The sequence below is a fragment of the Periplaneta americana genome, chromosome 10 (assembly GCF_040183065.1).
Source record: "Periplaneta americana isolate PAMFEO1 chromosome 10, P.americana_PAMFEO1_priV1, whole genome shotgun sequence".
NCBI classification, from domain to species: domain Eukaryota; kingdom Metazoa; phylum Arthropoda; class Insecta; order Blattodea; family Blattidae; genus Periplaneta; species Periplaneta americana.
Window position 1 is genome coordinate 144,918,419 of NC_091126.1, and position 16,500 is coordinate 144,934,918.

A 16,500-nucleotide genomic window follows, 5' to 3' on the forward strand; every position below is an offset into this window, starting at 1 on the left:
ATGCAAAGTAGGCTATAACAAAAACCTAAACTAACCAAACCTAACCTGTCAAAGAAGCAACAAGTTATACTAAATATGTGTAAAATTGGCCTATGTCTCTATAGTGGGCGGAACATAAGTAACATTGACCATTTTTAATTTTGGTTTTAATTAATTTATTAGTTTAAATGTGAAATGGAATTTGTTCATAAACTTCGTTATGTCTGCCTTGTAAAATTATTATTGCCCATTACCTGTGGGCTATTAAAGGCGAGATCTGGTGTATATAAACAAAAATACTTGTTTCACATCCTAAAAAACGGACGCATATCAAATATAAATAAATTAAATAAACAAACAGTTTGTTAATATGTTAACAAAAAAGGCCTGTGGTGAGGACTAGTATCTCATCCACAAACCATATGCGTCAACAATTGCCCTCATTCTGCGCGGCATGGAGTCCACAAGATTATGGAGCAGGTCTAAATTCATGGCCACCACCTCCCACGCATCTAGAACTCTGTCCCACAATTCGTCAGCTGTCCGAACGGGTGGTTTTTCTGCCCCATTAGAGCGTAGGATCCGTTTGACTGCAGCCCACAAATTTTCAATCGGATTCATATCTGGTGATTTTGGAGGCCAGTCGACCAGGTCGATATTAGGCCTCCTCGTAAACCATCTTTGAATCCGGTTCGCGATGTGTACCGTGTGATTATCCTGTTGGAAGAAAAGTGTTCCTTCTGGATATCGTTCTCGGGCGGAAGGGATTATTATATTTGCCAAAATGTGTTTGTAGACTTTTGCCGTAAATCGACCATGGATGCGTTCCAGAAGTCCTGCCCCATCGTATGACATCCACCGCCAACACGTGACGCTTACGCGAACCGACCTGTGAAGTCTTATTACAGTCTAGTATATACAGTCACGCAGCTCAATACGTAGTAAATATGCATCCATAGATAGTTTCTCACCACTAGGATCGTTAATATCGTCTCATTACAGAAAATGCGACATAGACCGGTACAGTCTATTGTTCGTAGCACCCTACAACTCAAGCTTCGTGATTATATATACTAGACTGTAGTCGTATCATAAAGCGTTCATCATATCTGTGGCCATTCATACAATAAACTAGGGCAGGACGATCGTTGCTACTGGAGACAATTACCTCGTCAGAGAAAATTATATTTCTCCAATCGAAGTCCTGTCGGAGAGTAGCATACGCTAGACGTTGCACGCATGCTCCATCGTCAAATGTTCTCTCCTCACAGCTCGACGACACCGTATGCCACACTCTCTAAAACATCTCACGGTATGTGGGGAATCTGGAAAGTTGGACGCCATCTTGAATTGAGAGGCAGTTCTAAAGTGATTGTTCTCAACTTCTCTCAATAACATGGCGTCCTCTTCCCTTGTAGAGATGCGTGGCCTACCAGGAATGTGATGATTCACAACTTCACCCATCTCCATAAAAAAAATAGCCCACCGCTTAGCAGTTGACATGGGACTCCAATCTCTCTGGCCGTCATCGACACAGAATAACCTACTCGAACCAGGGCAGTGACTTCTCTCTGCCATCTTCAAGCATGAAGACGAGACAGAACGTTTTATTAACAGACAGGAGTATTGCTTGGAAGAGAGAGGGAGGTTTATTATTTAATAGAGTTTGGGCATATTCTAATAGATGTCGCCATATGAATATAGCTTTGCGAAACATATACAGCATGATGTCAAATTTGTAATTAAAAAAATAAGATTTTGGGAGATTCGAACTTTGAGCTACTATTGTTACCGCGTTCAACAGACCAATGCCATAACGACTTACGCTACTGTGAATGTTAAGGCTGGTTCACAATAAACCGGGAACGGAAACGAGAACGAGAACGGAAATATTGTTAAAATAAATGTATTTAAATTGAGTATTCACAATTAACTATTGTGAATCCTCAATTTAAATACATTTACTTTAACATTATTTACGTTCTCGTTTCCGTTCCCGGTTTATTGTGAACCAGCCTTTAATATCGTTGCGGCATAATACGTGGTTTTCCTGTTCATATTCGCTTCGGTTGATTTTGTGTTTATAAATTTTGTTATTATTTCACTCTTCAGAGGCCCTGATGTATTTAGAATCAACATATTTTAGACTCAGACAAAATACAGCAAATTTAAATGGTTTACTTTTGTTAGAGCTGAGACGAGATGTTATGGCATCAACCTGCGCGAAGTTTTAAATTGTCGCCCAGCAGGGTAGAGGAGTGGGGGTTGTTTGGGTTACGGTTCTCAAGCTCAGAGCGGCAGGCATATCCGTTTCATCTCTTTCAAAAAACATTCGTCTTACCTTAGTATCACCACTTTCCTACTCAAGAGTCCGAAGGTACCTAATGGAATTACGCCCGCTATTCCATATTTATATTTTTATTCTCCGTCCGAATCAGACGACTGATCTGTGCTAGAATCAGATGTCCCTAGTTTATGGAAATGTTCTCCAAAATACTGTCCATCACGTGCTTACTTTCAATGTAATTGTTCTCTACTTTCTTCACATAATCATACACTGATATCCATTCTTGGAAGAAGCGATTACAGAGTCGGCCTCTGCTTATGCGTAGCGTAGAAGTTATAGATGAGTCTTCTTATGACTTCCTCCTCAAAACTGTCTACAGCTGCAACAATATTCTTCTTCGGGTGTGATTTTTTCGGACTGGAGAAAGAATCTGCTGTTCCTGCCTCAACATTTTCCCCTTCTTTCCTGATTTTTGCCAAGGTTCGCTCTGAAATACCAGTGGCAGCCAGTACACGCTTTTCAATGGAATTGGTATTTCATTTACAGCTTCTTCTGACATGAATTTCCATACATTGTATTCTATTTCATGTCCTTGACTATGAACTACTCTATGATTTCACACCTTAGACAATGCCATAATGAGGGCGCTCAGAAGGACAATGTTTTCAGTATTAGCAATAGCGGTAGTAGCAGAACGATCTGAACACTCGGACTGCTAGTAACCAACTAACCCAACACCCCTCCAGTTGAGTGTGTGTGGGCGAGTCCAAGCAAACGAACTAAATTGAGTCCCTCGCGCAGGTGCTATAACTTCTCGTCCGGGCTCTACCTGGTGAACTACGGCTTTGACGAGACGAGCATGAGCAATGTTAGGTATCTGGAACTTTGAAATTATCGGCGGCTCATTCTTTTTGCCGTTAAGTGTACATGGGAGGCATATGAAAAGCCTGAACAAACCAAACCTAACCTGTCACTGGTCCTCGATCTTATGAAAACTCGCTTATTTCACAGTTCCACAATTTGCACAAACATATTTATCGGAAACTACGCTGTCTTGAAAAAAAGAGATGGCATTTTTTCAATATTAAAAAATTGCCCCTTCGAAAATCGCAAAAACCGTCCAATTTTTAAAATTAAATATTCACAAACCTTACGTTAAAATTGGTGCGCATTGACCAATTGGACATCTAAAAATAGACTGAAAAGATGCAGAACCATGCATTGACGACGTCGCACAAACCACTGAACGTATATGCCTCTTATACCTTTCGTGTATTCTACCAAAAACATAAAAAAGTGAAATCACAAAAATTAAACACAAAAACAGACTATTATTTGACCGCCAATTGACCGTCTTAACAATAAATAAATGCTCTCAAGCCGACATTTACTTAAAAAAACGTGATATTTATATTTTATCGACGTTGTCATGACAAGTAACATAATTAGGCCTACCAAGAAATGTAATTGTGAAACTTGTTGCCAATTCGGTTCTTGAAACTGCTATAAAATACTGCAAATCGATATAATATCAAAGTAAAAGAAGACTGTTATGCAACCATATGGGTTAAGAAAACCCCAAAATCTGTATATTAATCCAAAATACATGTATATTACCCGGTAAAGGAACACGGAAATATAGCACTTCTAGCGGGAAAACCACTTTATTAGCAACACTACCTGTGTATATTGATGTATAACCACAGTCTATTATATACATTCACGAAGCTCAGTACGTAGTAAATATGCATCCATAGATAGTTGCTCACCACTAGGATCGCTAATATCACCTCATTACAGACAATGCGAAATAGTACCAGCACAGTCTATTGTTCCTAGCACTCTCACTACTCAAGTTTCGTGACTGTATACACTAGACTGTGGTATAATGGTATAATATATGAAGTCATGGACGTAGTTCATTTCGCTACCACCAGTCACCTATTAGCGTATCGTTTTCAGTGGTTCCCAGACTTTTTTTTTATCGCGGATGCCTTTCTACTCGAAAAAAGATTGACGGATCCTCAAATTAATTTAAATTAATTCAATTAACTGCTAGATTAATATAGATATAAATTTAATATACCTCCATATTTGTATATTTTACGTATTTAACACAGAACTGCACGCATTGTATTCTTCACCTGACATAATTAGGAACATTAAATCCAGACGTTTGAGATGGGCAGGGCACTAGGCACGTATGGGCGAATCCAGAAATGCATATAGAGTGTTAGTTGGGAGGCCGGAGGGAAAGAGACCTTTGGGGAGGCCAAGACATAGATGGGAAAATAATATTAAAATGGATTTGAGGGAGGTGGGATATGATGGTAGAGACTGGATTAATCTTGCTCAGGATAGGGACCAATGGCGGGCTTATATGAGGGCGGCAATGAACCTCCGGGTTCCTTAAAAGCCATTTGTAGGTAAGTAAGTAATATTACCAAGTGCAGATCCCCTGATAAGTGTTGGCGGATCCCACTCTGGAAATCACTGGTTTACGTGTTAGGCTACAGATTGAAGTTAAAATTATTGCCGGAGAGGTCTAGCATGCATTCTATCGTTGAATCAACGCTGCCATGGTTGAGAAATTACACTTAAAAAAGAATTTCTGCACTACGCGTAAAATGCATAGTTTGTCACAAATGTAAAAAAAAAAAAATGTAATGAATTCAAAACTTGCTGTAATACATCGAAGTATTGAATTTTCACTCGGTTTCCAGGCTACCAACGTGCATTACTTGCGGTAATTCGTTCTAGCTTGTCATATTGTTTTCATTTCTTCTATCCTTTGAAACGCTGCGCCGGCAACACAGTGTTTCCGCGCTTTATTAGCTACACGCCATGTCGATAGAGGTCCCCGAGTTTACTAGTCATCAAAGGCTGCCGACCTTTTTCATTGTGTGTATTTTGTCATTGTATTTCTCACAGTTCCCATCGGCATATTTTGTCTTTATATATTTGACGAACACATGTCATTGTGGTAACGGATAGCATAGGCGCCGACTTCTTTGAAATATTGGGCAGGAGGAGGACAGGACTCTGCGCAAGTCTGAGTAAACTTTAATTACTCTTTCTCTAACTTTCTTTACGTATTTTTCATAAAATAACATTGTCTGATTTTTAATATAGTACACATGGTAATTGTTTAACGCAAGTTGATTTAAAACGACGGCTCTTATAAACACTATATTTTCCCTTTTACTGTTTTGCTCACCCTTCGTTGATCCTTGCGGCGATGATGGCCATGAGCTATTTATTAGTTTCACTGCACAAGGTCAACTGAAGAATTGTTTAAGCTTATAAATTGAATTAATCTACTTCATATGAATTGTATAGCTTAACGAAAATAAGTTTGTAAATTGAACTAATTTGATTGTATATGTTTGTATAGTTTGGCTGATGAATTGTATATGTTCTTAAAATGATTACTAGTCTGTGTAGCTCTACTGATGAATTGTATATAGACTTACTGTAAATTGAATGGTAATATGTATAGCTCAACTGATGAATTGTTTATGATTATAAATTGAATTAATCTACTTGATATTAATTGCACAAATTTGTATAGCTTAATGAAAGTATGCTACTTTGTATTGTATATATTTGTATAGTTTTGGCCGATGAATTGTATATGCTTTAAATTGAATAGTAATCTATATAGCTCTACTGATAAATTGTTTGTGTTTGTAATTTGAAGTAGTTTGCATGATATGTATTATCAATTTCTGTATATCACAACTGGTTGAATTGTTTATGCCTTAAATTTAATTAAATTGTTTTGTATTATAATATAGCTCAACTTATGAATGATCGTTTGCGTTTGTAAATTTAATAATCTGATTGGCTATGTATTGTATACTTTTAGTAGAGCCATCGATGTAGCTCAGTCGGCAGACTCGCTGGGCTGCTGATCCGGAGCTGCGTTCGGGCTTGGGTTGGATCCCCCTTTGGACTTTGGTTTCTTCCGAGGTTTTCCCCAGCCGTGGGACTGAAGCCGGATGGTCTATGGCGAGTCCTTGGCATCAACCCCTTTGATTTGATTACCCCCTTTGATTTGATTACCTGGTTGGGTTTTTCCGAGGTTTCCCCCACCGAAAAGGCAAATGCCGGGTAATATTTTGGCGAATCCTCGGACATCATCTCATCTCACTACATCTCGCCAAAATGTAAAAAAATTGTACAAAATTGTAGAAATTGTAGAAAATTACTAAATTGTAAAACTATAAAAATTTGTAAAAATTGTAATTGTAATATTGTAAAATGTTGACATGTTCCACATCTAAAGCTTCATTGCTCATGTAAGATCTATGGAATAAAATAAATGAATGAATGAATGAAACCCAATTTATCAGTGTCTCTTCCATTCATTGCAACCTATTTTGGACAGTTTTATTTTTGTTAATGTATCGATTATCAATATTTACACCTACAGTGCAGTAGCGGATGGTGGGTTTGAAAGTTGAGGAGGCCAAGACGTGAATGATGAGAGTATAAAAATATAAGGCCTGTGACGTATCTCATTACCAAGTGCATAATTCATAGATTTTAAGAAATTAAAATTAGTTTTTCAATTTATGTTTTAGGATATTAAATCTTATGTTTAGGAATTTATATGATTTTATGGGGGGAAAAAAAAAAATTAACAACATATTGTTAATATTATTATAACGGCTTGGTAAACATTGCCTCTCTTTAGGATACTCCAAGTCCTAACCTACGAATTAGGTCCTTGTAGATCATATTGAATTTAATAATGATACTCTTTGCTACATAAAATGAACAAGAAAAGGAGTATTTCGAGAGTAACGAGATAGCAACAAAATTGATTCGAACCTAAGAATCCGGGGCTTACTTATTACCATTACATTGTCTAATTTTACAGCAAATTAACTGGACGTTCCTCTTTCTTTGCAAACTAATCGAATAGATCACAACATACTGAATAACTGCTATTAGAAGAAGCCAGAGTCAAATCTGCATTTGTTTCTAAACTCTCGATATATTTAAAATACTGTATAAGTAAATACATCTGGTAACACAAAAGAATAAAATAACAAGAACACCCGCAAACAAGAGAAAATCTAACAACATAAATGAAAACTTTTACGCAGGGAGAGAAAACTAACAACACGTGACTCAATTTTCTAAAACCAAGAAGAGAGAAAGAGAGAGAACTTCCCAATGCAGCCGAAACCAGCCTTGAGTATAAGCAGTACAGTTGTCAGCGGTGGGTAGGACGTCTCCAAATCGGCTCCCCTCGCGCGTTCTAGTCAAGTTTAAACACTCTTCTAACCAGCTATCTTATTGGTTGAACTGCTGTTGTCATGGTTACCGGGGAGTAGCGTCATGTAGCAGACTCCTTTCTCTCGCTCTCTCATAGACACTGCAGGCTGCTAGATGTCGACTATACAGGTTACTGCGCTAGCTGTTATTTTTCAGTACGAATTATTTGTACTATCTACAGTATAGCGAGCGGGCATCACCAACTGGATGTGGTCGACTTTACGTAACTTACATCTTAGTCGTAGTGAATAGTAAAATTAATATAAAAGGAAATATTCGTCATTTGCTATAACTTGTCTGTGATTTTAATTCAGCTGAAATTATTACTGCCATATTATGTTCTGGTAAAATATTAAGGGAGGCACGGCCTCCCTTGCCTCCCCTGAAAATCCGCCGCTGCTACAGTGCAGTCACTGACCACTTAACAAACACACCCGCGATGACGTTCATCACATAAACTGAATGTTAAAAACAGTTACTTTTAAATTTTGCAACAAGTTTAGTTGTTTATGAAAAATTTTGAACATTAATAATAATTTTTTAATTGATATTAGGCAAAAATACAGTCGAATACACTGTTAATTCCGTACTATTTCTGCTTGGTAATAGTAGTGGGGTGTGTTTTGCAGACCTGTGATTTTGTCGCTGTGATAGTTTTGTCACTGGTTCCAACTGTGACAATAATTCCGAAGTCACTGCTCCGACAAATCGCCAACTCAGACCGATACGTGGCATGCCTGACCGGGCCTGGGTTCAAATCCTGGGTTAGGACAAGTTACTTGGTTGAGGCTTTTTCTGGGGTTTCCTCTCAACTCATTAAGAACAAATGCTGGATAACTTTCGGTGCTGGACCCTTGATTCATTTCACCGACACTATCACCTTTATCTCATTCAGACACTAAATAACCAAAGTTGTTGATAAAGCGTCGTAAAAACCAATTAAAAATGCATATAATTATTATTGACCTCTAATTAATACGTGATAAGAGTTTTTATCTCCCAGAATAGATTAGCATCCAACTAATGCTAGGTTTCGGTGATGAGGCTTTATAAATCAATAAATTCGGCGAGAAATTTGCTCGGCATTAATCTGATGTCTGACATTTTCTACTGAATGCAAGTCGAAAAATGCATCCACACACTCTTTCTTGCATAACGACTAGTTGGAACTCTCACAGAAAAAATAACTGGACTTTGCAATGAAGGCACACATTTGCATTGAAAAAAAAAACACACACTCACCCCCCCCCCCCCTTTCCATTACAACTTAAGACTGTACAAGCAAAATGATCGACAAGCATGAGTATGTGTCAGGTCTAACATTTTCATTGCAGCAGCTAGTCCTCTCTGTATTTGAAATACTGGTAACTATTTTTGGCTTATGCCCTAGTTCCTTCTTTCAAACAAATTAATAATTATTTTTTAACATGAGAAGTCTGTCTTCGAATTTTATTAATTTTATTGTGGACGGTGCCTCTGGCTCTGTAAGTTGAGGGGACAGAAAGTGTCTTGCCCCTTTGTGATAGATGTCTTTGTGCATATTGACAACGAAACTAAGTATTTGAAATGTGATAACCAAAATTCTATTACAAATAACCTGAAAATCAATGATATGCAAATTTCTCAAGTCAATGAATTTAAATATCTGGGAACAATATTAAATGGCAATAACTCGATAGAAGATGAAATTAAAGAACGAATTACCAATGGTAACAGAGCCTATTTCGCCAACCAAAGCTTATTTAAATTTCGTATCAAGGAAACCATAAATTAAGTTGTGTAGAATTTTATCACGTATAGCAGAAGAAAAAGAAGTTTTTAAAGCTATGGTGTCAAGCCCAAAATACAAATTCAAGAAATGAATTTTTAACACTGAAGCAACATTGTGTTTCTCAAAATTGTTTTTTGCTCATATGTATGTCACGAGTATGTATACAGGTCAGTAAAAAACAACTGTTTCCTTAGCAGATTCTGTATTTAATATATTTTATATTCATCCAAACTTCTGTAAATAAAGTGGCTGGTAATTTTATTTACCTGAGTTGGCAATCCTAATCACAATGCAGTGGCAAATGGTGGGTTTGAATGTTGTGGAGGCCAAGACGTGAATGATGAGAGGTTGCATTTTATGTATTGAAAAATATAGGGTCTGTCACGTACCTCATTACTATTACATACTTGTACAGAAAATTCACTCGACGATCGTCCTCCTTTGCAAATCGATCAATTAGATCACAACATACTGAACAACTACTTCTAGAAGAAACTAGAGACAAATCTGCAATTATTTCTAAACTATCAATATATTTAATATACTGTATAAATAAATATAAAATAAGAGAAACACCTGCAAATGAGAGAAAATACCCACCAACATAAAACAAAACTTTTATGCACGGAGACAAAACTAACAATACATGACGTCATTTTTCTCAAACCAAGAAAAGAGAGAGGGGGAGGGAGAGGGCAAGAGGCCGAAAAGGGGAAAGTAAAATAACCTTGCAGCTTAAAAGGCATGATAAGGTACATGTAAATGAATAGAAAACCTATATTACGTTTTGTGATTAAATGCACTTTTAATTAGAAAATTAAGTTTAAAGCTTCAGCAGTCTGGAAACATCATCGCTAATACACTCTACTCATGATGCAGATGTAAGAGGACAACGAACTCTGTGAGTCTCCGTACATAAGCTGCATTCTGCCGAGACATTGCCACTCGTTTGCTTCATGCAATGGCTGGAATTTTTATTTGTTATTTTAAATACATTTTTACGAAAGCCACTTACACTATTGAAATATGCCAGAGGGGTGAATAATTCTCTAATAGATTGCCTATCGATTTGGACAAAAATCACGATTCTACTCATAATAGTTACCCAATATGAGATTGTTAAACATTGGAGAAAAAACATTTTTTTTTTCAGAAAAAAACTATGAACTTTCTGCCAATATGATGTAGTTTTTTGTTACATATAACACGAGGTATTCGCTCTGGAAATCTGCAAGGCTATTTCACTTCCACCCTGTGTATATATACAGCAGGTGACATTAGTCTTATACTTGTCAGTGGCTAGCCACAAATTGAGTAGGCTTTCTCCAAATGTGCCTCCTCTCACAGTTTCTAGTTAGGTTTAAACACTCCGCTGCTATTTTCATGTTTACCAGGGAGGAGAGTCATATAGTTGCCTCTGCTGTCCCACTCTCCCATAGACACTGCAGGCTGCTCAGTGTTGAATGTACAGATTACAGCACTATTTGTTTTTTTTTTTCGGTACAAAGTATTTGTACTATCTATAGCAGCGTTGTCAGACACAGCCTAAACGGAGCGGAGCGCTCCACTATAACTCGTTGCGTGCTCCGGTGCTTCCACAGACATAAGCAAGTTCACGCTCCGACTGGACGTCTCTAGCACCACAACCGGTTTCGGAGCTTACAACTCTGACACTACTGATGGGGGGGGGGGGGGGGCTTGACGTATCTTATTCATTTTATTTGTATTGAACAGTAAAATTATTATAAAAGGAAAAGTGTCCATCACTCACTATAACTTGTGTATGATATTAATTGGGCTGGAATGAATAATGTCAAATAGTATTCTGATAAAAAATATTAGGAGAGGCACGGCCTCCCTTGTGTCCCCTGAAAATCCTCCACTGTCACAATGTCATTTTGAAAACTTAGTTAATTGAACCATACTCCATTACTGTGTTTGTAGCAATAACAATAATAAATATAATCTCATTTTACTTAAAGAAAAGTGGTGTTAGTGTTAAATTAACACTAGTATTTTGTCACTTTGGGCATTAAACTTCTCGAGAATTTCTTTTTTACCCCCAATTGACCAGTGACCTTCTGAAATCCCATCAGTGCTAAATTTTTTCCTCTCAATACACTGGAGTTAAGGCTGGTCAATTCTTGTGAGAGTAGAAAAATTTACTTCACATGTGGCTGTGTTACATCCAAAAGTTCTTGCCATTGCTAGCAATTTGTACATGTTTGGAAATGCTTCTTTTTCATTAGACTAAATTTCTTCTTCCTGTTTCTGTACTTTTCATTTCATTCTGAAATGTAGTTGCTCGCCAAAATTATTTCCTCAATTTGTGGTACATATGTAAATGTTGATCTTATTGAAGAGATGGAGGTTTGAGCACAATCTAGTATAGCCTGTACAGTCACGAAGCTCAATACGTAGGAAATATGCATCTATAGATAGTTGCTAACCACTAGGATCACTACTATCGCCTCATCATAGACAATGCGAAATTGTACCGGCACAGTCTATTGTTCCTAGTACCCTCAACAACTCAAGCTTCGTGACTGTATATACTAGACTGTAGTTTGAGCTTGTGGGAGTTGTGGGGAATAAAATGTTACAGAACAGGTTTTCTCTCATCAGTTTTATTGTTCATGCCATTCTTAAACTCATTACTAATAACTATTTAACACTTGATATGATGTAATGCATACAGTAATCCCCCCTTATCTGCAGACTCTGTCCACAGATTGAGTTATCCACATATATAGGTCATTCGTTATTTCGTGAAACCAAATGCTTGTGTGCACTGTAGCTCATAGTAGGAACTTTATTTTTGGTGTAAGTGAGCTAGCTACCTGCAAGTGAAAGTGTAGTGAGGGAGGGAAGCTTTCCAGTCCATTTCTTTCCCCTTACGTGCAGGTAGGTTTCACGAGATACCGAATGGCCTGTAAACTTGGAGACTTTTTTAACGTATTATAGCTCCTAGCATATCTGAACATTTTTATAGAAAATTTAAATTTAGTTATTCATAGACTGTGGTAATATCAATTACCAACACTTACCATACTGTCCTTAATGACATTAACCTCACTTATACTTTCCACTGTTATGTACTGCAGTGTACAATAGGATATTTATAGGGTTCTATATTACTCATGGTAGGTTTTGGAACGTATCCCCTTAGGATAGGGGATGATTACTATACTCTAGTTTTTACTTTAAGATATTGCTTCCTTATGAGTCACCAGCTGTTTTGTTTGTTTAAAACTGAAGACTGCATGAGGCTAACCATAATGGCTGCAATCTGTATTTATAGCAATTTTATTTTTGCACAGGTGTATCCTATGTGGTAGATCTATGTGCAGTACCTGGTGGTTGGAGTCAAGTAATTTTGCAGAGATTAGGGTAAGTGCAGATGTGAATGGAGCACACAGTAGTCCTCTTTTAAATTTTCGGTGCAATCTTTGCATTGAAATGTCTTAAAATGTGGGTAAAATGAATTTTTTTTTTTCAATATTTCTTTTTAAACTAGTTGGATTATTTGGTCCTGTTTGGTGTAAAAATAATAGGTGGATTATTACAGCTACTTCTGTTCAAAGACACGTATCCAAAATACACTTTTAAAAATTCAAAAGCTCGAGATTAGAACTCTGTATATTAAAAAAGTTACTGTCTTTTGCATAATCTGTAAAAGAGAATTATTAGAAATAGTCTAGAATATTTCTTATTAAAGATAAAATTTAAGAGCTCAAATCTTACTGCACATACAAACTCTTGGTATGAAACAGCCAGAGCCTTCTTCAGTTACAGCCAGAGCCATATGTTTGCAACACTGTAATTAACTGTCAAGCGGAGGCCTACGATACAGAACATGTACTAATGCCGATTTTCAATGTACCTAAATTAATGTTACAATATACGTGTGTGTCGATGGAATTATGTTCGCGGTCATACCAAACGTTAATTGTTGATGTATTATAAACTGAGTGCGTGTTGGCGATAAAAACAAGACAATAAATGAAAATATGGCTGCAGTCTTCGGCAATTTTTACGGTTATTAATAATGACAGAGTGATTGACAATTCTTCTAAATATTAAATATTGTATAAACTACATTGTTATAGTCTTACTTGTGGTTTGTGGTGTCAATTTACTAGCCACAAATTTGTTAATTGAATGGAACTTAAGAACACTACAAAGGAACTTACGTCTTTATTGCAGTATTGATTTTATTATATTCGGTGCAAGGAATACCTTTTTTACAGTATTTATTTATCTTTGTACTATCAATAAAAAAGATGTTTTTTTGTAATTATTTTAACCCTTTGCTGCATAGTGATTATTCAGAAGAACCACCATTTTCTTTCTTTCTAAATTTTATGGCACAGATATTCCACCAAGGAACCACCTCTTGAGTATACATAGAGGTGCCATCTGTGTTTTGAAATTGTGTGCAGAGTTAAAATGTTGAAAAAAATTGATCGAAGCTTTGTTATGATACATGATTTTAAAAATATAAAAAATCAATTTGTGCTTCAAAGGGTTAAGTGGCAGTCTTTGTATGTAAGTAGCCTACTTATGCCGTATTCTGAAATATAGCTAATTGATTGGAATAAAACACTATTTTCGAATCCGTAATAATTTGCATCACTACTCTGAATCTTGATCTTACCTTTGTGCATAAAGTAATCTTGAACAAATTCACATTACGTACAACGAAAGCAATGAGCAAGCACAATTACATCAATATCACTTTAGAATCTCCCTCCTCCACTCAACGTTGCAAACCCTACCCATGCTCCAGCTTGTAACTGAAGAAGGCTCTGAAACAGCCAACATATCTACATTCAATTTTAAACCTATGCAGTAATAGAGAAGATTACGGTACCTAGAAATGGTGGACTTGTGAAACATAGAACTATATTACAGTGGTCCTTCAGAGTCAAAGTTGTTTGTTAATGCAAGAAATGATACCCTAATCAGCAGAAATCAAATTTCTCCTGACCTACTGGCCTTGCTCTTCCTCTTCTAAAGCTGTTATGCGAGAGTTGGATAAAAAGCTAATACTGTATTGAACCCATTGCCACCACTTTCATTTCAAAACAAACAAGGAAATTCTGACACAACAATACATTACCATGCTTATAGTAATCATGCTTATGGTAATAGTCTACCTCTTGGTTTCAGTAATATATTATATGTGGGGTGCGATTTTGTTCTATTCTGAGAATATGATTATACTTACTTACTTACAAATGGCTTTTAAGGAACCCGAAGGTTCATTGCCGCCCTCACATAAGCCCGCCAGCGGTCCCTATCCTGTGCAAGATTAATCCAGTCTCTATCATCATACCCCACCTCCCTAAAATCCATTTTAATATTATCCTCCCATCTACGTCTCGGCCTCCCTAAAGATCTTTTTCCCTCCGGTCTCCCAACTAACACTCTATATGCATTTCTGAATTCGCCCATACGTGCTACATGCCCTGCCCATCTCAAACGTCTGGATTAAATGTTCCTAATTATGTCAGGTGAAGAATACAATGCGTGCAGTTCTGTGTTGTGTAACTTTCTCCATTCTCCTGTAACTTCATCCCGCTTAGCCCCAAATATTTTCCTAAGCACCTTATTCTCAAACACCCTTAACATATGTTCCTCTCTCAGAGTGAGAGTCCAAGTTTCACAACCATACAGAAGAACCGGTAATATAACTGTTTTATAAATTCTAACTTTCAGATTTTTCGACAGCAGACTGGATGATAAGAGCTTCTCAACCGAATAATAACACGCATTTCCCATATTTATTCTGCGTTTAATTTCCTCCCGAGTGTCATTTATATTTGTTACTGTTGCTCCAAGATATTTGAATTTTTCCACCTCTTCGAAGGATAAATCTTCAATTTTTATATTTCCATTTCGTACAATATTCTGGTCACGAGACATAATCATATACTTTGTCTTTTCGGGATTTACTTCCAAACCGATCGCTCTACTTGCTTCAAGTAAAATTTCCGTGTTTTCCCTAATCGTTTGTGTATTTTCTCCTAACATATTCACGTCATCCGCATAGACAAGAAGCTGATGTAACCCGTTCAATTCCACACCCTGCCTGTTATCCTGAACTTTCCTAATGGCATATTCTAGAGCGAAGTTAAAAAGTAAAGGTGATAGTGCATCTCCCTGCTTTAGCCCGCAGTGAATTGGAAAAGCATCAGATAGAAACTGACCTATACGGACTCTGCTGTATGTTTCACTGAGACACATTTTAATTAATCGAACTAGTTTCTTGGGAATACCAAATTCAATAAGAATATCATATAATACTTCCCTCTTAACCGAGTCATAAGCCTTTTTGAAATCTATGAAAAACTGATGTACTGTACCCTTATACTCCCATTTTTTCTCCATTATCTGTCGAATACAAAAAAATCTGATCAATAGTCGATCTATTACGCCGAAAACCACACTGATGATCCCCAATAATTTCATCTACGTATGGAGTTAATCTTCTCAAAAGAATATTGGACAAAATTTTGTACGACATCAACAAAAGTGATATTCCTCGAAAGTTACCACAGTTGGTTTTGTCCCCCTTCTTAAAAATAGGTACAATTATGGACTCCTTCCATTGTTCTGGTACAATTTCCTTTTCCCAAATAGCAAGTACAAGTTTATAAATTTCGCTATATAATGCACTCCCACCCTCTTGTATTAATTCTGCTGGAATTTGATCGATACCTGGAGACTTGTACTTTTTCAGATTTTCTATCGCAATTTCGACTTCTGAAAGCGTGGGTTCGGGTATAAATGGCTCAGCAGTTTGTATTTCAATTTCGTCCCGATCATTTCTATATGGCCTATGTACATTTAGTAGTTGCGCAAATAGTTTTTCCATCTGTTTAGGATTGATGGAGAGTCTGCAAGCAAGTCACCATTCTCATCCTTGATCACGTTTACCCTTGGCTGATATCCGTTCTTAAATTCCTTTATACCCTTATATAAATCTCGAATGTTTTTATTCTTACTATTTTTTTCTACCTCATTCAGTTTTTCCTTCAAGTAACCTCTCTTTTTATTCCTAAGTGTACGACTTGCTTCCCGTCTTTCATTGAAATAATTATCTCTCTTCTCCTCAACTGGATCCTGTAAGAATTTCAATTTTGCCTGTTTCCTTCTTTCTACTACCATGCAA

At 36.9% G+C, this 16,500-nt stretch overlaps 1 protein-coding gene across 2 annotated transcripts in view; it reads left to right on the top strand.

The window, feature by feature from the left end:
• The window catches only part of LOC138708064 (tRNA (cytidine(32)/guanosine(34)-2'-O)-methyltransferase-like), a 49,800-nt gene that overhangs the window by 794 nt on the left and 32,506 nt on the right, over positions 1 to 16,500 (top strand). For both annotated transcript variants that reach the window (XM_069838197.1, XM_069838196.1), the window contains exon 2: positions 12,644 to 12,713. In XM_069838197.1, coding sequence (XP_069694298.1) covers positions 12,644 to 12,713 — 70 coding nt within the window. The remainder of the gene's footprint in view (positions 1 to 12,643; positions 12,714 to 16,500) is intronic.